General features: G+C 35.5%; 9 protein-coding genes across 9 annotated transcripts; 4 read left to right on the top strand and 5 right to left on the bottom strand.

Annotated features, from left to right (window-relative positions):
- Positions 1-198: 198 nt before the first annotated feature.
- On the bottom strand, positions 199-1,638 carry LOC123682250. The gene is made up of 3 exons (XM_045620785.1): positions 1,528-1,638; positions 840-1,420; positions 199-764 (listed from the first exon to the last, which is right to left on the bottom strand). Exons 2-3 carry the CDS (start codon positions 1,380-1,382, stop codon positions 609-611), a joined length of 699 nt encoding a protein of 232 aa, XP_045476741.1. The 5' UTR covers positions 1,383-1,420; positions 1,528-1,638; the 3' UTR covers positions 199-608.
- Positions 1,639-2,190: 552 nt separating this feature from the next.
- LOC123682248 (heparan sulfate glucosamine 3-O-sulfotransferase 3B1) lies at positions 2,191-4,655 on the bottom strand. Its single transcript, XM_045620782.1, has 4 exons — positions 4,515-4,655; positions 4,030-4,402; positions 3,713-3,977; positions 2,191-3,661 (listed from the first exon to the last, which is right to left on the bottom strand). The coding sequence occupies exons 2-4, from the start codon at positions 4,150-4,152 to the stop codon at positions 3,024-3,026; spliced, it is 1,026 nt and encodes a 341-aa protein (XP_045476738.1). The 5' UTR covers positions 4,153-4,402; positions 4,515-4,655; the 3' UTR covers positions 2,191-3,023.
- A 252-nt stretch (positions 4,656-4,907) lies between these two features.
- Positions 4,908-6,598, top strand: LOC123681610 (replication factor C subunit 4). Its single transcript, XM_045619801.1, has 7 exons — positions 4,908-5,142; positions 5,196-5,471; positions 5,524-5,742; positions 5,805-5,979; positions 6,036-6,149; positions 6,236-6,319; positions 6,474-6,598. The coding sequence occupies exons 1-7, from the start codon at positions 5,033-5,035 to the stop codon at positions 6,555-6,557; spliced, it is 1,062 nt and encodes a 353-aa protein (XP_045475757.1). The 5' UTR covers positions 4,908-5,032; the 3' UTR covers positions 6,558-6,598.
- Positions 6,382-7,666, bottom strand: LOC123681612 (uracil phosphoribosyltransferase homolog). Its single transcript, XM_045619805.1, has one exon. It carries the CDS (start codon positions 7,475-7,477, stop codon positions 6,818-6,820), a length of 660 nt encoding a protein of 219 aa, XP_045475761.1. The 5' UTR covers positions 7,478-7,666; the 3' UTR covers positions 6,382-6,817.
- Positions 7,667-7,683: 17 nt separating this feature from the next.
- Positions 7,684-10,734, top strand: LOC123681611 (ankyrin repeat domain-containing protein 40-like). The gene is made up of 3 exons (XM_045619802.1): positions 7,684-7,938; positions 7,993-8,300; positions 9,698-10,734. Exons 1-3 carry the CDS (start codon positions 7,823-7,825, stop codon positions 10,003-10,005), a joined length of 732 nt encoding a protein of 243 aa, XP_045475758.1. The 5' UTR covers positions 7,684-7,822; the 3' UTR covers positions 10,006-10,734.
- On the top strand, positions 8,222-9,779 carry LOC123681607 (lipoyltransferase 1, mitochondrial-like). The gene has a single exon (XM_045619799.1). The coding sequence runs from the start codon at positions 8,361-8,363 to the stop codon at positions 9,480-9,482; it is 1,122 nt and encodes a 373-aa protein (XP_045475755.1). The 5' UTR covers positions 8,222-8,360; the 3' UTR covers positions 9,483-9,779.
- Positions 10,717-12,063, bottom strand: LOC123681609 (ribosomal L1 domain-containing protein CG13096). Its single transcript, XM_045619800.1, has 2 exons — positions 10,980-12,063; positions 10,717-10,874 (listed from the first exon to the last, which is right to left on the bottom strand). The coding sequence occupies exons 1-2, from the start codon at positions 11,926-11,928 to the stop codon at positions 10,732-10,734; spliced, it is 1,092 nt and encodes a 363-aa protein (XP_045475756.1). The 5' UTR covers positions 11,929-12,063; the 3' UTR covers positions 10,717-10,731.
- Positions 12,064-12,159: 96 nt separating this feature from the next.
- Positions 12,160-14,547, top strand: LOC123681606 (exonuclease 1). Its single transcript, XM_045619798.1, has 6 exons — positions 12,160-12,479; positions 12,533-12,914; positions 12,969-13,184; positions 13,240-13,539; positions 13,594-14,241; positions 14,297-14,547. Exons 1-6 carry the CDS (start codon positions 12,319-12,321, stop codon positions 14,417-14,419), a joined length of 1,830 nt encoding a protein of 609 aa, XP_045475754.1. The 5' UTR covers positions 12,160-12,318; the 3' UTR covers positions 14,420-14,547.
- Positions 14,548-15,378: 831 nt separating this feature from the next.
- LOC123682111 (cilia- and flagella-associated protein 57) lies at positions 15,379-23,534 on the bottom strand. Its single transcript, XM_045620522.1, has 12 exons — positions 23,243-23,534; positions 22,529-22,808; positions 22,206-22,471; positions 21,838-22,078; positions 21,569-21,782; positions 21,251-21,516; positions 19,518-19,987; positions 18,883-19,462; positions 17,116-17,808; positions 16,068-16,196; positions 15,762-16,007; positions 15,379-15,704 (listed from the first exon to the last, which is right to left on the bottom strand). Exons 1-12 carry the CDS (start codon positions 23,455-23,457, stop codon positions 15,492-15,494), a joined length of 3,813 nt encoding a protein of 1,270 aa, XP_045476478.1. The 5' UTR covers positions 23,458-23,534; the 3' UTR covers positions 15,379-15,491.
- Positions 23,535-24,101: the final 567 nt, after the last annotated feature.

Raw genomic sequence — 24,101 nt, 5'->3', positions numbered from 1 at the left:
TTTATAACGAGATAAACTATCATCAAAATAATAATACGACCAATACTTTCAAATAACATTCTAATACAACAAGTAAGAACAATGAATACTCACAAGTATAATAACAAGCTTTGCTGTTATTAAATCTTTTTTTTTTTTGGAAGGCCAATCAGATATTGACCCTAAGTCACATGAAATTGAAATAAAATTAAACATTAATAATGCCAACCAATTTATTCCAAAAAAGAATATTTCCAATGAACAATATCTGAAATACATGATAAAATAATAGTGAAAGTTAAAAATACTTATCCAGAAATAACATTTCTCAAGAAAATCCTAGATCTTTTCCCAATCTTTTATTTCAGTTATTTAAAACACTTGATGTGTAAGTTTGCCCATATGGTCAAATAATTGTGAAGATGGTCAACTGTAACAAATAATTTTCATTCAGCGTTTCGACTAGAGCATCATCTCCAGCCATTTCTGTGGGATATGGCTTCAAAACAAACTCAATTTTGTAGAGTGTTATAGGTCCTGTTGAATATTTTCCTTCAGTATCAGTTTGTTCTTTTCTTCCACTTGATTCTCTTTCTTTGCTTCTCTCTATCTCTCTCTGTTCATTTCCATTAGGATTCACTGCTGGAACTCACATAACTTGATACCGGACTAAGAGGCTCAGAAGGTGAAGAGCTCCTTCCAGATGGATCAGGACTAACTGGCGCAGCTGTACGAGGTGAAGTGGAATTCTGATTCAGAGCTACAGGAGGAGAATTTGGGTTTGGCTGCAAAAAAACTTCAAATCAACCTCATGTTACAAAAGAATACATCTTTTCAAAACTTCATTGAAATAAACTTACAGCTGTGTTTTCTTGATTTTGAGCTGAACTTGTTTCGTCAGTCTCACTTGTCTCTTTATCATTCCTTTCTCTTGATCTACACGGTTTGTTTTGTGATTTCATTTCGATACCCTCATTGATGGAATCGACCGAAGCATCAGAGGAATGACTCTTGTCCAAATTGTCAAGGTCGCTTTCTTGATGAGCTTCATGCTCAGCATGTAAACCCAAATCGTTTCGTAAAATTCTCCATGTTGTTGTTTGAGAAAGATTTAATTGTTGAGAACGACGTGGGATCGATAAATTGGGATTTTCCTTCACACTTGCTGCTACCAAGTCAATATTTTCTTTTGTGCGTGCATTTCTTTGTCGTACAGGTACTTTTGTGGGGTCCGAAGATTTACTTTCAAATTTGTCAACAAAACGACGAACAGTGGGTCGACTAATCGAAAAATGTCGTCCATGAATCCTTCTCAAATTTCTCAGGGTACTCACAAATGAGCAGTTATTTTTATAAAACAAATCAACAATTTCTGAACGTTGTTCAGGTGTATATCTTTCCATGATTATGGAAAAAAAACCGCATAATCTAACCTAATCTTCTGAAAACAAACAAAATATAAATGTCAAAAATACGACGGTAAACATGTAGAATAGGTCATCAATTTTGAATAATTATTAAAATTAATTCTATATAGTAAACATTTACCTAAAGAATTCGTGTGTATGTAATCAGTGCAATATTAGAATGAGTTGCACCAAAAGATCGAAAATAATGGATGGATATGTGTGGTCATGTAAACAGTGCTCCAAATAAGTGACCATTAAAAAGAATTCGTTCTTCGAAAGCTAAGTTTCGAAAAAAGTTTTCGCAAGGCTATATCGCGAGGCGGGCTGCAGATATTAAAGGGAACCACACAGTAATTGACTGGTTCAATTTCTGCCGGGAAGTGTGTGAAAACCATTTAGTGAACAATAGGTGGACTGAACGATGATGGATCTTCCAAAATAGACGAATCTAAATTCATCGAGGAAGATATTAGATAAGAATAAGATGAAAATATTATCGACTCACTATTCTACAGATATGGATTGAAAAAAAGAATGATGAGGCGCGTTTTTTATGTTTAAGGTCATCTTTTTTCCAAAGAAGAACTCAACTTTAACATATTTCTCATTTATGATATTGGTTTTAGAACAGAGAAATTCAAATTTTATAATGAATTTTTGCTGATAAAGAACTTCCTCCTAGTCCTTGTAATTTTTTTCTGGAATCTGCAAAGGTATGTTTGTAACGAAGACATAGATTTCTATCGGAAAAGTAATTATGTAAACTTGAAAAAGTTGTAGGTAATATATTAAAAAACTTTGAAATTATGGTATTCATTTATTGCCTGAAGAAACATTGTTTTTAATTGAATTTCCTTTCATCTAAGATACTCATTTTCATTCATAAATTTATTTTTTAAATAAATTAAAATTAACTTCTAAGTAATACTAAGCAAGTTAGTATTTATGAAGCGTATACGTTAGTCACTAATAATATTACATTCAAAAAGGATAGTATATAAAAACCTGGTTGAGCAAGGCTTCAAGCTTCTCAATAAAGAAGCTATAACAAAATTTTATTCTGGAGAGAAAAAAATTTGTGGAAACAAATCAAATTATAATAAAAAAAGACTGAAATAACAAGTTAAATAGAATTCGATTGAGAAGTAAAGAGAGGCAAGAACAATACTGAATGTCCAAATAATTTTGAAGTGGCGCAAAAGAATTTTAATGAATTATTTAAAAAAAATTAGAAAATGCTATGCAAATCATCAAAACAACCTGATTATTTTGGGTTTTTGCCTACCCTGGATGTAAACATAACCATGAGTTTAATTTGTACATGAGGTATTTAAACTATGAGTTTCTTCGAAACATAGTTTAAGTATCAGTCAAGATTCAAATGTAAATATCCCAATAATAAATTAACTACATTGTACATAACTATTTTTTATAACGAAATAACTGTCATCAAACAACTAAAACGATCAATACTTTCAAATAACATTAAAAACAATCAACAATTCAACAATGTAAAATCAACAAATACTGATAAATATCACTAAATTCTTATGAAAAAAACTAATGTCACTCAGATCATAATATTCCTATGGTGAAAATATTAATTAATTTTCCAAAATCTATGGAAAAACCGAGTTACGACCATCCAAAATTAATCCCAGTCATTTGGTAAAATCTATTATTAAAAGGTCTATAGAAATCTTTCAGTCTTTGCAAAACCGCTCTTTCAACTTTTGGATGGTTTCTTCCCTTAGTTTTACCAAGGCAGTGTGGAGCACTATGTCCCTCGCTCTTAAAAAGACAAGGAAAACCTTTTGTCGCATTAAAATAAAAATGTTTTTCATTGATAACCTGCTTCAAGCCTAAAAAATTTTGAACACGATGTAATTCAGCAGCTGGATCATAAATCAATCTTTCGCCGCTCACAAATAAGAATTGAGATAGAGGAAAATATTTTAACCACCTTGAGAGATATCTAGCATACATTCCGAGTTTAATGGGGCCCCATGACGTATCAATCAAATTTCCTATCGTTCCATTTATAAAAACCAAAGATTCGAATTTGTCCATCTCAGGTCTTTTGGAAGCTGCCTGAGTGTAGTCAGATATTGCTCTTGTTACAGGATTTCTTACAACTACAAGTAATTTAGTGGAGGGATTCATGTGATTCACCCTTTTCGGTGCCTCTTTTGTTATGAAATAAGATGGGGTTTTTTCTATAGTTTGTTGGCCTTCTAATGTTGAAGGCATGTGAGATCTGTACCACTGAAAGCCTGCAATATTGAGTATTAAATTTCTGCAGTAATGAATTCCAGCTAAGGTACCTTTAATGTAATTTTTATCGAAAAAGTGGATCTCACTACCAGCAGCTCTGACATCAGGATGTATTCTAATGAATTCTAATAATGCCCTTGTACCCCCTTTTTTAACTCCAATTATCAGGGCACTAGGTAATTGCCTCATACCTTGGTCTTGAAAATATTTATATTTCGAAGATATGTCTGTTTCATTGCTTTCTAGAAGTGGAACAAGCCGAACATTTGTTGCATAATGGTCCAAAGAATTTTGATCTATAACAATTGGGTTCCACTGAAAAAACAACAATATAATAAAATGTTAGGATATAATTTTAAATCAATACCCGTGGAATTGACTTGCTTATACTCTTAACTAGGCAGCTATTGAAGGTAAACGTGATGTAGAAAGATATTATTGTTAACAAAAAGAGAGCCAAAATGATTTTCCTGGATACTATAACTTCCATTACTAGGCTAAGAAGGCATTCATTGAATTTTCATCGAGAGGTAGAAATCTTGTGCTATTCAATTCAGGGAAAACCATTATCCAATATTATGAGGCACTAAACCATAATGTATAATATTTCTATGAAATTTCATTGTTCCACTAATTTTTCCCAGAGAAGACTATTGCTTCCTTTTTCCATTGAAATACTTATACAAATTAACAATTGGTTAATATAGAACCAACGTCCAAAGGAATAAGAACATAACGCCCTAGTCAACAGAATAAAAAAGTGTTAGGAATCATTCAATGATTTTCAAAAATTTTAAGATTAACTTCTGAACATAGGTCGAATTAGATTCAAACGCAATAACTAAAAATTACCAATTGATATTTTCCTAGTTGAAATCTCAAAAAAGAACTCTATACATCATTGTGAAACAAGACATGGTAGTAAATTAATTTACAAAATTTCCAAATAAAAATATTTAGGAAAGATGCCAAAGGATTGAGGTTAACTGTCAATTCATAAAAATAAATAATCCATTAAATAGAATATAAAAACCATAATAATAAAACTTAATATTCTGTGTTCAAAGGTTGAAGAATGGAAATATTCCAAATTTATTGAATTCATAGGCTTAGTATTTTTTTGTTTTGAAAATCCTTTCTTTATAAACTTATAAAATTATTTTTTTTATTTTATTAATGAATTTAACTAGCAGAAAAAATTAATATTTCCTTAGTTCTATGGTTTTTTATTTTAAATGTGAGGTTATTCATATATCATTTTTGAATTGGCGCCAACTGAAATATTCAAAGGAAAAATTAAAATAATATTTTCAATTAACATTTTATTATATTGAATTTACATCGAACAATACGTTATATTTCTATTCAACATGCAGTCTTTCTTGAAATCTGGAAAATTAGGAAATTCTAATATTGATAAAGGTGCATCTACCTCCAAAACACAAAAAAAATCGAAACTGGTACCATGGGTTGAAAAATAGTAGGTACAACATATGTTCAATAACTATTAATTACAAATAAACTGCATTACAGCCGTCCAGAAACTGTTAACGATGTTGTTGAACAAAATGAAGTTGTAGCAGTACTTGAACAATGTATCAGTGGAGCAGATTTACCAAATCTATTATTTTATGGGCCTCCAGGTACTGGTAAAACAAGTACTATATTGGCTGCTGCTAGACAACTTTTTGGGGATATTTATCGAGAAAGAATTTTGGAATTGAATGCCTCGGATGAAAGAGGAATACAAGTAATAAGGGATAAAGTGAAGTCTTTCTCTCAACTGACTGCCAGTGCAAGTAGAAAAGAGTAGGTTTTCCACTTTCATGCAGAAGCAAGAAAAAAGCTGTTTTTTTTTCAGTGGAAAACCTTGTCCTCCCTTTAAAATTGTCATATTAGATGAAGCTGATTCTATGACACATGCAGCTCAAGCAGCTTTAAGAAGGACTATAGAAAAAGAGACGAAAACTACAAGGTTCTGTTTAATTTGCAATTATGTCTCTAGGATTATTGAACCATTGACTTCTCGATGCAGCAAATTCAGGTTCAAACCTTTGAATGAAACGAAGATACATGAAAGGTAAATGTATATTGTTTTTTTTACAGTAAATTTTCATTTTAAATTTACATATATTTTCTCAGACTAAGGTTGATTTGTGACAAAGAAAGTATAAATTGTGATGATGTTGCAATGAAAACTCTTGTAGAAACTAGTGGTGGAGATATGAGAAGAGCAATAACATGTCTTCAGAGTTGTGCTAAACTACAAGGAACTGATACTCCCATAAGTACAGAAACTGTGTTGGAAGTAACAGGGGTATGAAAATTTTCTTGGAATGAATTTAACTTCTCATTTTTTGATACTTCTCTCAGGTGGTTCCACAAAAATGGTTAACAGAATTTGTAGAAGTTTGTAAAAAGAAAAATTACATGGATGCTGTTGATTTTATAAAAAAGTTTGGATACGAAGCATATTCCGCATCACAGGTATGCTTAATTACATAAAGATTAATATTCCATTATAATTACTAGTTATTTTAATGATGTTATCGAATTAACAATGCTTATTGTAGTTTTTAGAACAATTCAATGTGTTTTTGGTTAAGTCAGAATGTTTCTCTGATGAGCAAAAGTCTATAATAGGAGAAAAATTAGGGGTAAGTATCAAATTTTAATAACAAGGTTGGAGATATATCATTGTAAGTTTTTTCAATTGAAACAAATGACACTGAGAGTTGAATTGTACGAGTCTCTAGCCAACTTAATATTTATACTAGATAATGATAAAAACTGACAATGCAATTTTTACAGAGCATCAATTATTATGTACAGGATGGTGGCAGTGAATATATTCAATTGTGTTCGCTTGCAGCAACAGTCTGCATGACCTTCTAAAAATGTTTAGCCTATATTTTTAATAAATTCTTTCTTTATTATCTAATCTTTTATTCAGTTGAATTAAATACAATCATCACTGATTTGAACTTACATTGTATATTGACTGTAAATTTTTTATATAATTGTGTTCCTGTTCTCAATATAAAAAAGTAAAAATTGTATGTCAAACAAATTCAATATGACTAGGTAAAAAATTACTTAAAAATGCACCAATGCATAAAGATCTAAAAAAATAATACATGATATTGTGATATAAATTAATCTGTACCAAAGTACTTTTGGCCAAAATGATTTGGAGCAACGGGGTGTATTTCTGAGGTAAGTATTTTCAGTTTCGGGTAAGATTGTAAAACGGCATCAACAGCTTTGGGAGTGCAAAATAAATTGCTGAGAATAATACATTCTTCTTGAACTCCATGTTCCTTTAATACATTCACTGCTTGACTAACAGTATTTCCAGTAGACATAATAGGATACATGAGAAGAACATGCCTTTGTCCAATGTCTTCAGGAAACCTAGCATAGACTACCCTGGCATCATGGGTATCAGCGTCAGATTCTACTAAAATTTTTCCTATCCTTATACTACGACAACAATCCCTGAGACCTTGTTCCATTGCCTCCCCAGAACGTATAATCGATACACCACAATTACCTGATTTGTACTTTAAACCTTTATATGTTGCCCCTGTAGGTGTGATGACTTGGCAGTCCGTAAATGGAAGTTGATTCAGGCTTTCTTCGATTACTAAGCGTATGAGTCTGTCTGCATAAAATTTAAAATCACTTCTAGTAGTATTTTTGTCCCTAAGTATTGTTTGCAATTCCTTAATTTGATCATTAGGATTTAGGATTGTGAGTCGGTTATATACTTTGCAATAATTTTTAGTTACTAGAGATTCATCAGTACTGGACATATTAATATACAATTTCCAATTATTGTTCACTAAACTCTGGGTTCACACACTTTTGTGATACCGCAAAAATTTCGAGGTTAGGATTGACGAAGTGGTTTCTATTTATGAACATTCGATTGTCACACGTCCATAGATTTCTTTGGCGCTCTGTAGCGGCGAAAATCGTAACAAAACTTGACACTGTAGAAAGGAACCTATCCTACAAGTTTTCTTTGGTGGAAATTTGATGTCAACCTAACTTTTTTATCGCCCAACATTTTATTATCCACAATTTAAGTTATCGTTTCTAACAGGAAATTGATATACGAACATGCTTCATCTATTAACGAAGTACCTTTCTGAAATATGGAAATTCTAGAGGAAAAACTACGAGAAGCAGCTTGTTTGGGCGATTTAGAAACAGTTGATAGATTAACTAGAGAAGACGTAAATATAAATGCTAGACAGAAAGCCCATGGATGGTAGGAGATCATCCTGAAGAATTTGTTCGTTCATTTAAACTGTTTCAATTACAGGACTGCTCTGCATTGGGCTTGTAAGCAAGGTCACGAAGATATAATCAGACTTTTGTTGAGTCGAGGTGCTGATCCAAACATAGTTAACAATAAAAATGAAACACCTGCTGATATTTGCTCTAGTCCTTCAATGTTCAATTCATTCATGAATGGAAACTCTTTACCCAATAATCATTTGCATGACTATAAATTTCGTACGAACATTTTGAAAAACTCAAACCAGAACGATTCTGCATTACCAAGAATAAAACATTCAAATATTACTTATATGCCTTCCACTATGTTGCCATCAGTTGTGCCAGATGAGGGTATGTCTTTATTATTATAAATAAGAATTTAATGTATTTGGATCACATTTTAAAATCAAAATGTTTTTATTTCAACTATATCGTGTCAACTCCAGGTTTTTGAATAGCGTTGGGATTAGAAATTATTCAGCTCCTGTGAATATCAAAAAGACAGTGTTCATATCTCAATCGAAAGATATTTTTACAAATCTTGCCTTTGAAGATTGGATGTATAAAAATTGGAATTTCAATAATCATCATGTTTTGTTGATGTGGCAAAGTGACCCTTGTGTGGTTATTGGTAGGCACCAAAACCCTTTTTTAGAAGCTAACATTGGTGAATTGAAAAATATTACAAAATGTGGTGTGAGTCTAGCTAGAAGAAATAGTGGAGGAGGTACAGTTTTCCATGATCATGGAAATCTTAATCTATCCTTTCTTACTACACATGAGAATTATAATAGACGATATAATTTGGAGGTTATATCTCGAGCAGTTTCAAAGGAGTATGGATTAAATATAGAAATAAATAAGAGAGAGGACCTTGTAATAGGTGATTATAAAGTGTCGGGAACTGCTTCTAAGTTGGGAAGACCAAATGCTTACCATCACTGTACACTTCTAGTGAATGTTAACAAGGAAGATCTTTCATGTTCATTGAAAAAAACCAACTTAAATATCAATACAAATGCAACGAAATCTGTTCGTTCAAAAATCATGAATTTAAGTGAGAAAATTGAAAATATATCTGTTGAAAATCTAATGAAAACTATTGGCATCGAATATATGAGAACTCCCGCTTTTCAAGGAAAAAATAAAAGTATTTATGCTAATAGTCCCCAAGGATTCAAGTATGTAGATCCTTCAGAAGAGCAATTCCCCGGTATAAGTCATAGTCTTGAGCTTTTTACAAGTTGGAAGTGGATTCATGGAAAAACCCCTAAATTCGTTATAAAATATTCCATACCACTCTTCCCTAGTTTTGACTGCACCTCAAGTGATGAATGTATTGCAACTTTAACAGTTGAAAATGGGATTATATGTGAAATTGGGCTTATGCTTCCTCATATTTTAAACGATTTGAATATTAAAAATACTGTTGAAAGTGTGCTTCAGCAATCTATTTTTAGTTTAGACACTTTTTGTGTTATAAAAGAGATCCTTGATGAATCTGTCAAAAATCAGGTTTCTGTTATAACTTGATATTTAGTTTTATTATTTTTGTTCTGTTTTTTTTTCACTTTGTTATTATTTCTTTCATGGATTGTTTGAATTGTTGTGATTTTAATATTTTGTTAATTATTGTTTTTATTTCTTGGGATTTAATATAATAATAATCTAGATGAAAGATTGTAAAATTTAAATACAAATATATTTTTTGTGCTGCGCATTTTTGTTATCATATCCCTATTTTTCAGATATCGTTCTGAAAATTCGTATATCTGGAAGCAGTGATCCAGATTTCATTGAAGTGGATATTCCTAAGTGGAAGCTGACATATAAAAATCTCTTGAAATTGTGCTGCGAAGAACTACAATGTTCAGAAGAGCAGGTTGAGAGAATCCGTAAACTGCCAAATACTAGGTTGAGAAGCGATAGCGACATTGGCAGATTGGAGAATTTTCAAGAGATTGAAATAGTGATGCGAGGCCCCCCGGGGAGTGACAAGCCCACCAATTGCTATCAAAGCATATCAACTTGCAAAGACCAAACTATTCTTTATTGAACAACATTGATGTTTTTCATTTAGACAGGGTTTTTTTTTACGGTTTATGATGCTTTGTCATGACCATTATCCAGAAAAGAATGAGGACATATCTTCTCTTATTCGCTTGAAGTAGGTGTTTACCCCCTTGAATATCCTGAATGTTTATCAAAAAAAAAATAATATTTTATAAATGACTCTTTAAATATAAATGGACGGTGAAAATGTTTGTGGTGGATATTTTCATATGAATTCAATTTATATCTAATCTAAGTTTCTTTTTCGCTAGTCTTGTTTAAAAGAAATCAAGTAATATATCAATTTCCAAAAAGAATTTGTATGATTTTTATATTCGGCAATCTCAATGTTATTATATATTGTGGGGAAAAAATGCTTATGCTGGCAAAACTTCATATACAGGGTGTATATTGTTAAATTCAATACACAACTCAAGACTCATCTTAAATATAGATGATCTCATTTTCATAGATATTTACGCATTAGCAATAATGAAAAAAGTTTTAGTTGCAGTCCGCTTACAAAGCTAAAGCCATCGTATATTAAAAATATATTATATATACAAAGTATCGATACATAGAATAGAATTAGACTTGTAATATTCAATATTCGATCTTGATTTCACTGTGAAAACGCTTCAATACAACAAGAAAAAACATATTTACTATAGCTTATGTTGATTTAAAATTGGGAAGAAATTAATATTCATCAATATACAAATATACATATTTATTGTTTTTTTAAAATAACCTCTCCTGTAGGCTTTACTTTCACCTTACAGTTCAACTTAGTTGTGAGTTCACCTTCAACGATCTTCGAAAGTTTTGGTCTCTTCAAAATCACCTTTGGTACTTTAACAGTGTTTGGATTTGCTGAAAAAAAATTAAAAAGATTAAAAAGCTCTCTACATTGGGTAGTTGGAGTGCTACTCCTATACTTTCTTTCAAATGTTAATGATAAAAATAAATCAAACTTACCAAGAGAAACATATATCGGCAGCGATGATCCTCTTCTAGCAAAGATATTTATAGATCTCATATTACTAATTCCTCCAGGAAAAGTTTTATCTAAACTGTCAATTGCAGAGAAAACGTTTTCTACCAATTCTCTCTCGCTCATCTTATTGTGTCCTATTTGTAACATGAAACTATCACCCTTGCTGTGAAGTTGAAATGTGCTCTTCTTGAATGCTGCTTCAATGTTATCCTTCAATTTCAAGGAATCCATTTTGATAGGAGTGGGAATCTTACGTTTCTTATAGAAAGTTTTACCCAGTTGATGAACTACACGACCACTTATTCTACCATCTACCAAAAACATGTCATATAATTCTACTAATCCTCTTTTCAATTCGAAATTTTCATATTCGGATTTCAATTGATTGAAAGTCATGATTTTTTTTATTCCCTCAATTCCCTTCTGTTTGAACAAATCTTCATAGTATTCAATATGTTGCTCATACTCCTTATTCTTGAACTGCTTCAAATCAGGGACAATAAAACACACGTCATCTTCAGGGTCTAATATGGAATGCTCCAGTTGAACCCTGATCAACTTTGGGTAGCATTTAGGTATTTTTATAATATTAAGTTGGAGGAAAATCGGAAACCTCTCTACAAATAATGTGGTTTGAAGACGTGGATTTTCTTCCACCAATTTGACTATATTGGTTAAATTTTGTTCCACTAATTCTATTGGAATATTGAATTTTTTAGATACCTCTTCATATTTCGGGTCATATGTTTTCAGTGCAATCAAATTTTTCATTATCTTCTTTGAAGTCTTCTTGGGTTTCTCAACTTTTTGTTTCACAATTTTTTCTTTCGTTTGTTCCACTAATTTTGTCCTCTTATTTTTCGAAACAGGAGCCATTTTTTCATCAAGTTTTCTCTTTTTGTCTAAAGTTTTTGCTTTCACTATAACCATTTTATCACAATTTATAATACCAGACACAAAGGTTGCTACAAGCTGACAAGTAATAAACCACACAAATTTGAAAATGTTTTAAGTTCAAAACGTGTTGTTTAGGTTCAATTTAGGTTATTTTACGAAAAGGAGCATAGAACAAAAAACAGTTTTCTGTTCTGTGTTATAATATTTCATAAAGAAGCACTTTTTTTCTTCTTTTTTTAATAGGGAACATCTCTCTTTTTTGCCTAACCTAACAATTCAATTTTTCCCGCTATAGAGAATTGTAAAGATTGCTAGAAATCAATGAATGAAACAAACATGATATTATTTATTTATACTTGAAGCAGAGCCTACCTAATCCATTGTGAATGTTCTTTATTGTGAAATTTAAAAAATACCGAAATAATGGGTATTACAGGACTCCTTCCTTTTTTAGAAAAAGCCACAAGAAATTGTAATGTTTCAGAATTCAGAGGGGCTACAGTAGCAATCGATAGCTACTGTTGGCTCCATAAAGGAGCAACAGCTTGCGCAGATATATTAGCTAGAGGAGAAGAAACTGATATGTAAGATTTAAGTTCTTTATTTTGGATTTGAAACTCTAAATATATATTTTTAGTTATGTTAATTATTGTATGAAATATTTGAATATGCTGAAGAAATATGACATCAAACCTATTATGGTTTTTGATGGCAATCACCTACCAGCGAAAGCATTAACAGAAAAAAGAAGACGAGAAACTAGAAAAAATGCTAAAGTTAGGGCTGCTGAACTCTTACGCTTGGGCAAAAAGGATGAAGCATGGAATTATTTTCGACAAAGTATCGATATTACAGCTGCCATGGCATTGAATCTGATAAAGGAATGTAGAAGGAATAATATAGATTGTATAGTAGCACCTTATGAATCAGATTCTCAATTAGCTTTTCTGAATATTAAAAGAATAGCTGATATTGTGATAACAGAAGATTCTGATTTAGTACTTTTTGGATGCGATAAAGTAAGTAGCCAAACCAGTGATTGTTTGATAATATTTATTTAATATGATTTTTAGATTCTTTATAAAATGGATATCAATGGAAATGGACGCCTAGTTGATAAGCAGAAACTACCTCTTTGTATGGATATGAAACCTGACAAATATACCTTTGATAAATTCAGGTATATGTGTATTTTATCAGGCTGTGATTATTTAGATTCCTTACCAGGTATCGGACTTAAAAAGGCTTTAAAATTCATTTCGCTAACAGCGGAAACAAATCCTGTGAAGGTAAATTTCAAATGAATTACGGTGAATATTCCTAAATAAAATTATTGAAATGAAGTTCCTAGATAAACTTCCCAGATATCTGAACATGAAGAATTTAGTAGTAACTGAGGATTATAAAACCAATTTCTTGATAGCTGAAGCAACTTTCAAACATCAGGTGGTTTTTGATCCCCTTCAAAGGAAACTGACGTACCTAACAGATCCTGCGCTGTGCGGAACAAGACCAGAACATTGCAAAAATGCTGGAGAATTTTTCGATGAAAAAACTGCGTACCAGGTTGCTATCGGTAACTTGAATCCATTTTCTCATGAGAAGTATGACGATTGGTCACCAACCAAAAACTGGAATAACAGTGTAAGAAGATTCTTGAATCAACTATTCTGAATATATTAATGTTTGAGATTTCAGTTCCACAGTATTTGGTCTAATACATATATTAAAAAAAAATCTAGAGTAGAACAAAAACAATTGGAAAGATCTGAAAATATTGAGGTGAAGGAGAAACAGATGAAAGAAATTGTCAGAAAAAATGAAGAAATAGACCAAGAAGAAAAAGTACACACCGAAAAATTTGAGTCTGAACTGAACATTTACTATCAAAAGGAAACCAAAAAACTTTCACATTGTAAGAATGAAGATAAAATAAACGAAAGTTTAGGAAAAGAGGACAGTGAAGATGAAGAAAAGTTATCTGATAAACCAAAGGATTCTACCTCATGTCATGAACAATCTGTAAAAAAAGAAGAATCTCCTACTCTACCTAGAAAATCTGTGAACCCCTTCCTTAAGAAAAGACTGAGCAAGTTTGGTTCAACGGAAGTCAAGACAGATGTAGTAGTTAAAAGTAAATATTTTCATTCCAAATCTGTCGATTTAGGAATAGTAAAAAAAGAAGAACAGAAAACCGATGATGATATTTGTTCTTTGGAAACAATAGAAGTTGAAGAGGACCGTGAGCATAGCAAAAAAAGAAAAACGGAACCTGAGGAAGAAACCTGCATAATTGATGAATCTCCAGTGAAAGACGAAGAAAAAACTAAAATATCTTGTAGTCAGGTGATTATATACAAAATTTATGTTTTATGTTTCAATTAAAATTAGTCTTTTTTAGCCAACCTCGAGTACTGCCAAAAAACCAAAATTATCGAGATGCCGTTCCGTTGGCTTGCCAGTGAAATCGAAAAAGTTTCAGCCCACTCTGCAGGCATTTTTTGGGAATCTGAAGAAGAGTTAGTTTTTGTTTTTATTGAAACTTGTTATTTTTTACAATGAACAGTATATTTTTGATAAAATGTTATTGGACTATCAATTCTGTTGAAAAATCCTCAATTTTTTATAAAAATACTTGTTAATAAAACGTGATGGATAATTAATTTTCAATTTTTGAGCCCATCTTCCAGGGAATAACAAGCCAATTGAAAATTCCCCTGGTCTACCAAAATAAAACACATTTTTTGGCAAAATTAGATTTTATTATTCAACATAGTTGCCTTCGAGGGCGATAAAGCGATTATAGCGATCTTCCAACTTTTTGATACCATTTTTGTAGGATGATTTGTCTTTCGCTTCAAAATAGGCCTCAGTTTCGGCGATTCCTTCTTCATTGGCGCTAAATTTCTTTCCAGCGAGCATTCTTTTGAGGTCTGAGAACAGGAAAAAGTCGCTGGGGGCCAGATCTGGCGAATACGGTGGATGCAGAAGCAATTCGAAGCCCAATTCATGCAATTTTGCAATTGTTTTCGTTGATTTGTGACACGGTGCATTGTCTTGATGAAACTGCACTGTTTTTCTTCAAATGGGGCCGATTTTCCTGAGGATTACTATAGAATTGTTTGAATTTTTTTCTCAAAATCGGCAGATACAACAAAACTACAAGAAGCCAAAAAACGTAGTACTAAACCAAAGTTTCTTTTCACATTTTCCTAAATGATCAACGAATTTTCCTTAAAATGATCTGAGGAATCTGTGATTTTCATTTGTGCCTTCAATTTAGGAACACCTGTATAAAATGGTTATTTAAAACTCATTGACGTTTTGGTACATTTTATTTTTTGAAACTTGTTAGAAAAAGTAAAATTTTCAAACTGTTGGTGTTGGTTTTCAGAGATCCCTGATTGCACATCATTCTTTCCTTATTTTTGATAAAAAAACACTTGTGCTTGGTTGTAAAAAAACCGATGAAAAGTACTGAAATGAAACTTCAAAGAAGACATCACATTTATTGGAAAAAAATAAATAAATACATACAAGTATATCAATTAAAAAAAAATCATATAAGGAATATAACGATAATTTACGGGATAGTTTCAGTCTAGCTCTTCGGATGCTCTTGTATAAACACCGCCTTTATTCAAGTTCAAAGCTCCTTGTACCGCATCATACCCAGCAGTACCATTCGCTTCATCTTGATCATTATCATCATAATCCTCTTCGTCTTCGTCCTCATCATCGGCCCCAGTAACCATCCTTAAGAGACGTTGATTCTCACCGGCCATAACTTCGAGTGCCTTTTCATCAGACTGAAATAAAAAAAATATAAATAAATTCCAATTTAACAGGAACAAAAGGATCCTCACTTCAAGCTGGGTTTGGTATTCGTCCCTGATCTCCTCTCTGGTCGCTATGGCATTGTGCAGCTTCTGTTGCGCAACCCTGGGAAGAACATATTTCTTGCTGAAACCCAGCACAGATTGCAATTTTTTGTTTTGCTTCTGTTCGTTCTTCAGGTTGAATCTCAAGTTGTTGGTTTCGACCAGTAGCAAGGCGTTCTCTTCGACCAATCTAAACTTGTCGACACCCACACTGGATTGGTTCCTGATGACCTGTGAAGATGAAGTTATGTTAGTTGGCGATGCAAAGGTTGGTTGGTGAAGTTGGCTTACCCTCTCTTTTAGGGTACTGACAGTTCTCTCCAAGAACTCTCTTTGTCGGAGGAATTCGCCTTTGGCTTCCTTGTCTTCTTCCTGGGTCATTGCGAAGTCTTTGTCTGCATTGTACTTGTGGTAGATGTTCTACAAAATGGTCAAAAGTGTTTGTTCAGGGCCTTTCTTATCATGAATCTGATATTCATCGATTAATATAATTTTTAGTTTTCTGAACAGTGTATAACGTCAAGAAGTTACCAATTATTATGTGATAAAAAGGTTTCTGTGGTCTGAATTAATGCCTTAATAAATTCTTTAATGATTTCACGATCTTTTTCGAATTTCGTGTAGAAAAATTGACAATATTATTTGAAACTTGATCCTAAGCCATCTACTAGGAATTTGCTGAACTAAATTACGCAACCGCAAAAAATAAACAGAACACTTTACTCCGTAAGACCGCCATCTTTAAACAGATGGCCAAACTAATATTTAGTTCCTTGTCTCTTTTCTAGGTGTCGCCACCAGGTTAAATTATGTCTGTACCTAAGCGCATTCACCATTATAAACTTATTAGAAAAAAGTTTACATACAGTGGCGTAGCTAGTTGAAGTGAACTTGAAATTTCGAAGTGTTGGATGTCGGAATTTTTTACTACTCATTTAAGGTGTGATTAAGTTGAAATTTTGTATTTAGATGGAGAATGTCAATTCGAGAAATTCAAAAATGATTTTTAATTTGAAATTTCTTAGTGGCGTACCATTTTTTCCTTTCAAAAAGTCGGTAGCAACAAATAAATAGTCAATAACTTTAACACCCCGTATCTTGCAATACGCATTTGCGAACAAAATTCATTTTTTACATGCAGAATCCAGAATCACCCCTGAAGTTTACCGTATTTATTCACTAACACCCTGTATATGCGAATCAACCACTCAAATAATCCTCATGCAAAATTTCAGGGGATTATGTCATCAGAACCATAGAATTTCTACTAAAAGACGTGAAATAACGAAATCCATAGAATTCTCATTATAAATTCTTATTTTTCCCTGAAACAACTCACCGTGATGGTTTTTATAAGCATCGGGACGTCCTGTATATAACCGCTGGCCTTGTGAATGTCGTTCCTCAGCGATTTCAACGCCTCCTTCATCCTCCTGTTCTTCGCCACCTCGATCCTGACCTCGTTGTCCGACGCCGCCAGCTTCTCCTTCAGCTCGTCCAGCTGGAGATCCAGACTGAGGATGATCTTCTGCAGGTTCTCCAGCTCTTTCACCATCTCGTTGATCTGCTCCACCTGCTCCCTGATGGTCCTCTCCTTAGGCTCGATCTGCGACTTGAGCTCCTTGATCTTGAAGTCCAGTATGAACTTGAACTTCTCCAGCTCCTGGTTCTTCCTCTTCAGATCGTAGATCCTCCGCTCCTTGTCCTGTATGGTCTGATCCCTCTCGGCTATCTCCTTCTTCAGATCCATTATGTCCTTTTCCCTGTCCACGATGACGCCCTTGAACTTGGTGTGGTCGCTTTCCAGCAGATAGACGGTGTGTTTGAGGTCGTCTATCTCCTTCTGCGACGTGATCAGCTTCTTCTTGACCATGGCGGTCTCGCCTCTGATCCTCACGTTCAGGTCTTGTTCCTCCTTGAGCTCCTTCTCGTGGGCAGCCTTGAGCTCGTAGATTTCGCGATCTGCATCGTCCTCAATCTGCTGTTTGATCAGCTCGTGCTGTTCCGTACGCTGCCTGGCTTGCTCGATCAGCTGGAAGGTGTAGAGAGTGGTGTATTGGTTGCACAATGCTTATAATGAAATCAATAATTTTAAAGTGAATTTGAGAGCTTTTGCACGCCCGTCCTTCAACCCTCATAAAGGGTTTAAATTGCAATAAAACAACGATGGATTATTCGATTGACATGAATTTTATTTATCCGCAAGATAATCTTGTGGCATTACATTTTAAATATGATTTCTGGCATATGACCGCCACGGCTAGCTCGGATGTAATCCAATCTGGACGTCCAATTTTCGATGACTTTTTCCAACATTTGTGGCCGTATATCGGCAATAACACGGCGAATGTTGTCTTCCAAATGATCAAGGATTTGTGGCTTATCCGCATAGACCAATAACTTTACATAGCCCCACAGAAAGTAGTCTAGCGGTGTTAAATCACAAGATCTTGGAGGCCAATTCACAGGTCAAAAACGTGAAATTAGGCGGTCACCAAACGTGTCTTTCAATAAATCGATTGTGACACGAGCTGTGTGACATGTTGCGCCGTCTTGTTGGAACCAAAGCTCCTGGACATCATGGTTGTTCAATTCAGGAATGAAAAAGTTAGTGATCATGGCTCTATACAGATCACCATTGACTGTAACGTTCTGGCCATAATCGTTTTTGAAGAAATACGGACCAATGATTCCACCAGCCCATAAAGCGCACCAAACAGTCAGTTTTTCTGGATGTAACGGTGTTTCGACATACACTTGAGGATTAGCTTCACTCCAAATGCGGCAGTTTTGTTTGTTGACGTAGCCATTCACCAGAAGTGCGCTTCATCGCTAATGAACGTAGTGCGCGATACGTATTCCGCACAGAACCATCATTTTCGGAATGAAATTGCACTATTTGCAAGCGTTGTTCAGGTGTGAGTCTATTCATGATGAATTGCCAAATCAAACTGAGAATAAATCACTTGACAGCTGTTAAATCGGTCTCCATCTCGAACAGTAATGCCAACTTAAAGTTATACACCTCGAAAAAAAACACCCTATAGTTCCGTTCTCATCAGACATCGAATTTAGGACACCCTAAACAAGTGAAGCAACCACTAACCTCGTCATGCTGAGCGTCTTTCTCCTGCAGCTTCTCCAAGAACCCGTTGGTGATCGCCTCCTCCGTATCGGCCTTCAACTGCCTCAGGTCCTCCAGCTGCTGCTCGTACTCCAGGCGCATCTTGTCCATCTTCTCCTCCAGCCTCATATACTTGTCGTACTCGTAGATCAGCTTCTCGTTGTAGTTCGCCTCCAGCTTGTGCACGAACTGCTCGTGGGTCTGCTTCATCTTGTTGATCTCCATGTTGATGTTGTGCAGCTCCTGCTGGTGGTCCGACTCCAGCTGCTCGTTCTTCTCCTTGAGCTCCTCGATGGCGCTGCAGTAGCCCTGGTGCACGTCCTTCATCCTGAGGTTGTGCACCACGTCGTTTTGGCGCATCTGGTAGGCGAACTCTGTCTCCAGCTCGTGCATGCGGAGGTGCAGGTCCCTGATCTGGTTCAGCTTGTCCTCCAGGACCTCCCTGGAGATGAGGATCTCCCTGGCCACGGCGAACTCCTTGTCCACCTTTATGGCCTTGCTTTCGGTGTTCAGGATGCGCCAGAAACAGATGCTGCCGTCTTGGGCACCGGTCAGGATGTATCTGGAGTGAAAACACAAGTTAAAAGCACAGGAAACATCCTCAAACCAACCCTTACTTGTCGTTGGACGATATAAGCATGTTGGTAACAGTGGAACTATGCATAGTGAACTCCAGATACTCCAGCTTCTCCATCAACGGTAGCTTCACGCTGTACACCACCCCGTTATTACCAGACACGAACAGCATGGTGTCCAGCCTGCTCAGGACGATGCAATCCAGGGGGCTGTTGTTCAACAGCACCACGTCCCTGTAGACGGCGGAATTCACCAGCTCCCTGATGTGCCCGTCTTTACCGACCGCGCTGGTTGACTTGCCGTCAGAGGTCACCACGCAGTCGTTGAAGGGACAGGTCTTGATGATGGTCTCTGCCGTTCTCTTCGACTCCGTTACGTTCCATTCGTAGACAGCGCCCTCTGTGCCGCAGGTGGATAGCTTCTTGTCGTCCATGGTCCAGCTCATGCCGGTGATGCGACCGTTGTGACCTTTGAGGTTATAGTACATGTCGAAGGTGATGCTGGAGTATACCTGAAATGATAACCTTTTTGTCATAACGTCCCAGACGTATTCGATGGGTGAAAGATCAGGGAATCTAGATGGCCAAGGTAACAAATGGACTTCATTGTCTTCATAATGGGATAAATTAATTCTGGCTGTATAGGATGTTTTTTTTCGAGGTTTCTAACTTTAATTTGGCATTACTGTTCAAGATAGCAACCGATTTAACAGCTGTCAAGTGATTTATTCTCAGTTTGGTTTGGCAATTGATCATGAATAGACTCACGCCTGAAAAACGCTTGCAAATAGTGCAATTTTATTTCGAAAATAATGTGTCGTTGTTCCCGATTTTCATAAGCGAATTTTGTTTAGTGATGAAGCGCACTTCTGGTTGAATGGCTACGTCAACAAACAAAACTGCCGCATTTGGAGTGAAGCTAATCCTCAAGTGTATGTCGAAACACCGTTACATCCAGAAAAACTGACTGTTTGGTGCGCTTTATGGGCTGGTGGAATCATTGGTCCTTACTTCTTCAAAAACGATAATGGCCAGAACTTTACAGTCAATGGTGATCGGTATAGAGCCATGATTACTAACTTTTTCATTCCTGAATTGAACAACCATGATGTCCAGGAGCTGTGGTTCCAAAAGACGGCGCAACATGTCACACAGCTCGTGCCACAATCGATTTATTGAAAGACACGTTTGGTGACCGCCTAATTTCACGTTTTGGACCTGTGAATTGGCCTCCAAGATCTTGTGATTTAACACCGCTAGACTACTTTCTGTGGGGCTATGTAAAGTTATTGGTCTATGCGGATAAGCCACAAACCCTTGACCATTTGGAAGACAACATTCGCCGTGTTATTGCCGATATACGGCCACAAATGTTGGAAAAAGTCATCGAAAATTGGACTACATCCGAGCCGGCCACGGCGATCATATGCCAAAAATCATATTCAAAATGTAATGCCACAAGATTATCTTGCGGATAAATAAAATTCATGTCAATTGAATAATCCATCGTTGCTTTATTGCAATTTGAAGTTCTATAGCTCTAAAAAAACACCCTTTAGTAGAGCATTATCTTTTTGGAAAATTGGTTTTGGTCAGAATCTGTATATCATATTGCCTCTGATGAATATCAAAGGTGACCTGCTTCTATTTTCAACAGCCTTCTTTTCCAAAAAAATAATAGATCACAATATTGAAGACAATCAAGTCAAATTTATTGCCTTGGTCTCTTAGATCTCTGGATCTACAAGTCATATGTCAATTTTTTTTCAACCTACTTGTATCAAGTTGCCGTTGGCTGCAGCAAAATAGTGGCCCATCTGACTGAACGAACACTGCTTGCAAACCCTGATAGGAAACTCCCTGTTGATGGTGAACTCGTCTATCATTATCGTCAGGTATCTCAGCTTGTCAGAGAAGCCGACTATGCAGTAAAGTCCGGTCGGATGGAGGGCCACGCCGTAGAGATCGTCCTGATACTTTTGTCCAAGCTCCAGGTCCGCAGTCTCGTAGTTCCAGATTTTCAGGGTACGATCCTTTTGACCTACACCGGCGTACAACAATAAGAAGTTCATCTAGTATTTGAATGACCTCACCTGCTGTCAAAAGGATGGGCTTCCATGCGCAAAGGGCCATAGAACCAACCGGTCCGTTGTGAAGGACGTAACCGAACTCTGTGAAAGCCACTTCAGCGCTGGAGTTGATGTCTTGAAGCCATAACCTAACGGAGTACAGCTGACTCTCCTTGCAACTCACCATCAGTCTGTCCTGGGCAGGGTTGATGCTTATGCAGTTGACCTCAGTCATCACCTGGAAGGGAGGTAGGTAGATTTAAGTCTTCAGAAACATCGCGAGGCTAAATCACATCTTCCGAAGCTTTCTCGTACTCCCTAACGATGGTGTGGTCCGGTATCCTGAAGACATTCCTCTTGCGATACTTGTGAGGGGTCTCCTTCTCGTATAGGTGCACTGTACCGTTCATATACCCGAACGCGAAGCCTCTGGAGAAGTTGATCAAGGACTTGATGCAGTAGTTCTGCCCCGACTCCTGGGTATCGAAAGCTTCAACGGGGATGCTGGTCTGGGAACCAGTTTGTGGTTGAGACCTGGACTCGAGGAACTTTGATTAACAATAAAGAAATCATAAGAAATAAGCTTACCGTTTTGACATCCTCAAATGAAGCAAGAGAATCCTCAAGGATTAAAAGATCTAAAAAAAGTAAATCGACTTACTCTTCTTTGATCCTCAAGTTCATTACTGGAAGGTCGTTGGCTTGGAAGATAGTCTTCAATTCACCACTCTCAAGGAAGAGGAACTTTCCGTCTTTGGTTCCTATCAGGATTCTGTCTTGCGACAGCCAACAAGCGGTGTTCAACACCATCTGGTCGCTCTTGCTGTAGCCAAATTGTCTCCATTGGAAATCAGCACATTGCAGCATCCTCAACAGGCTCTCTCCAACAAGAACCAACTGATTCGCATCCACTGGGTTGCCTGAAATCTGTATTGTTTGAGTAGTTAATCGGGCTCCAAACTGATCCCTGGGGTACACCTTTACCTCAATGACGGTACCGGTGCCGTTAGCGTTGTTGGCTCTAGCTGTACTTTCTAGCTTTCCTTTTTCGCATTTGAAGGAGTACAACAGCCAGTCTGGTTCTCCTGAGACGCAAATCAGGTTTTTGGAGTCTTGGGTGAAGGTGACTGCAGCAAATCTGGATGCGAAGACGGTCTCACCCTTATCGGTTGGTACGGATATCTGTTTCTTTCTCTTGTACGTTTTTGAGTCGTATAGAGTGACTTGGGGCTTTTCTCCTGATTCTACAACCCCTATGAGTTTTCTGAAGGAGGTTTTCAAGCATTAAATTCTAATTTGACTGAGGATGAAGTATCAATACTCAGATACTGTGTTTCATTTGACTTCAGAAGGCGGTAATACTTTGCTGTGGCCACTGTTTTGATGGGATTTGAATCCTATCGAACATTTCTGGGATATAGGAGAGAAATTCGAGTTTTGTTGATCAAGGTACTACAAAAACACATCGATAACTTCATTTTATCAATGCACAGACGTCTAAAAGAGTGTACTGAGCTACAAAGCTGCTAACAGCTAATTATTGTGTTTGTACTACATGGTATTGAGAATTTTTGGGCCGATGTTATCGTTTTATTCGTTATTTAAGACTTTTTCAAAGTATCTGAGATCTGAGAGTATCAGTTCTAATGTCACTGAGAATATCTAGCAAGGTTATGAAAACATAAACAAATTACTTACTTGTTTGGACTGACCACAACTGAAGTTACATTTTTGCCCCTTTCAGGTAACCTGATATATTTCTGCCTTTTCTGGTTGATGTTATGTAATGCAAGCACTGATCCGACTGGATACAAAATTTCTTCATCAGATATAAATTGTGCATTACCTTGCATGTGAGTCTGTAAACCTAGCAGAAGCCTAGGTTGTAAGATAGGCAATGATGGAGCCGTCATATTTACAATGTCTATAAACCTTTGGAAGTTATTGTGATTTTATTGTGAAGGGCAGCTGACATTGTCAGTTATTTAGACGGTTGCTAAGGTGTTTCCATGGAAATGTGTAACTAGATTGGAGTTAAGGTATGTTCAGATTTAGGGTGCATAGAATAGGTGTTGACATTTCGTCAATGATTGGGAGCACTCCCCAACATGGTTAGATTACGTTGTCGGATTGTGATATATTTTCAGATCCACAATTTCACTATATCATTATGAATGTATATTATATTGAATGAAATATATTTATTTCAGTGATTCCCGATTAAATATGCAAATTTGAATATTTGGAATCCGATATTTTTCATAATTGTGGAATTTATAATCAGCAAAATATTTATTATTTTTTGTATCTACATGCTGAAATCTGAGGTTTGGCAACTATTGCTTTCCTAGTGTCATCGGTTGTTTCACGTCGTTTGGCGCGCTTGAAGTTTTTTTTCTGAATTTCTGATATATTTAGGTATTTCTTTCAATATATTTTGAGTAAATATGAAACGTTGATTCACTATGGGACATGAAGTGTGTGTTTTTATTGGAGAAACTTGCGAATTGAGTGAAATATCTTATCACTGATATGTTTTCATTTCCGCGCTTCATGT

Source organism: Harmonia axyridis, chromosome 6 (genome assembly GCF_914767665.1).
Source record: "Harmonia axyridis chromosome 6, icHarAxyr1.1, whole genome shotgun sequence".
Classification (NCBI taxonomy): Eukaryota; Metazoa; Arthropoda; class Insecta; order Coleoptera; family Coccinellidae; genus Harmonia; species Harmonia axyridis.
Note: the sequence above shows the minus strand (reverse complement) of the source record. Positions and strands in the feature narration are given on the sequence as shown.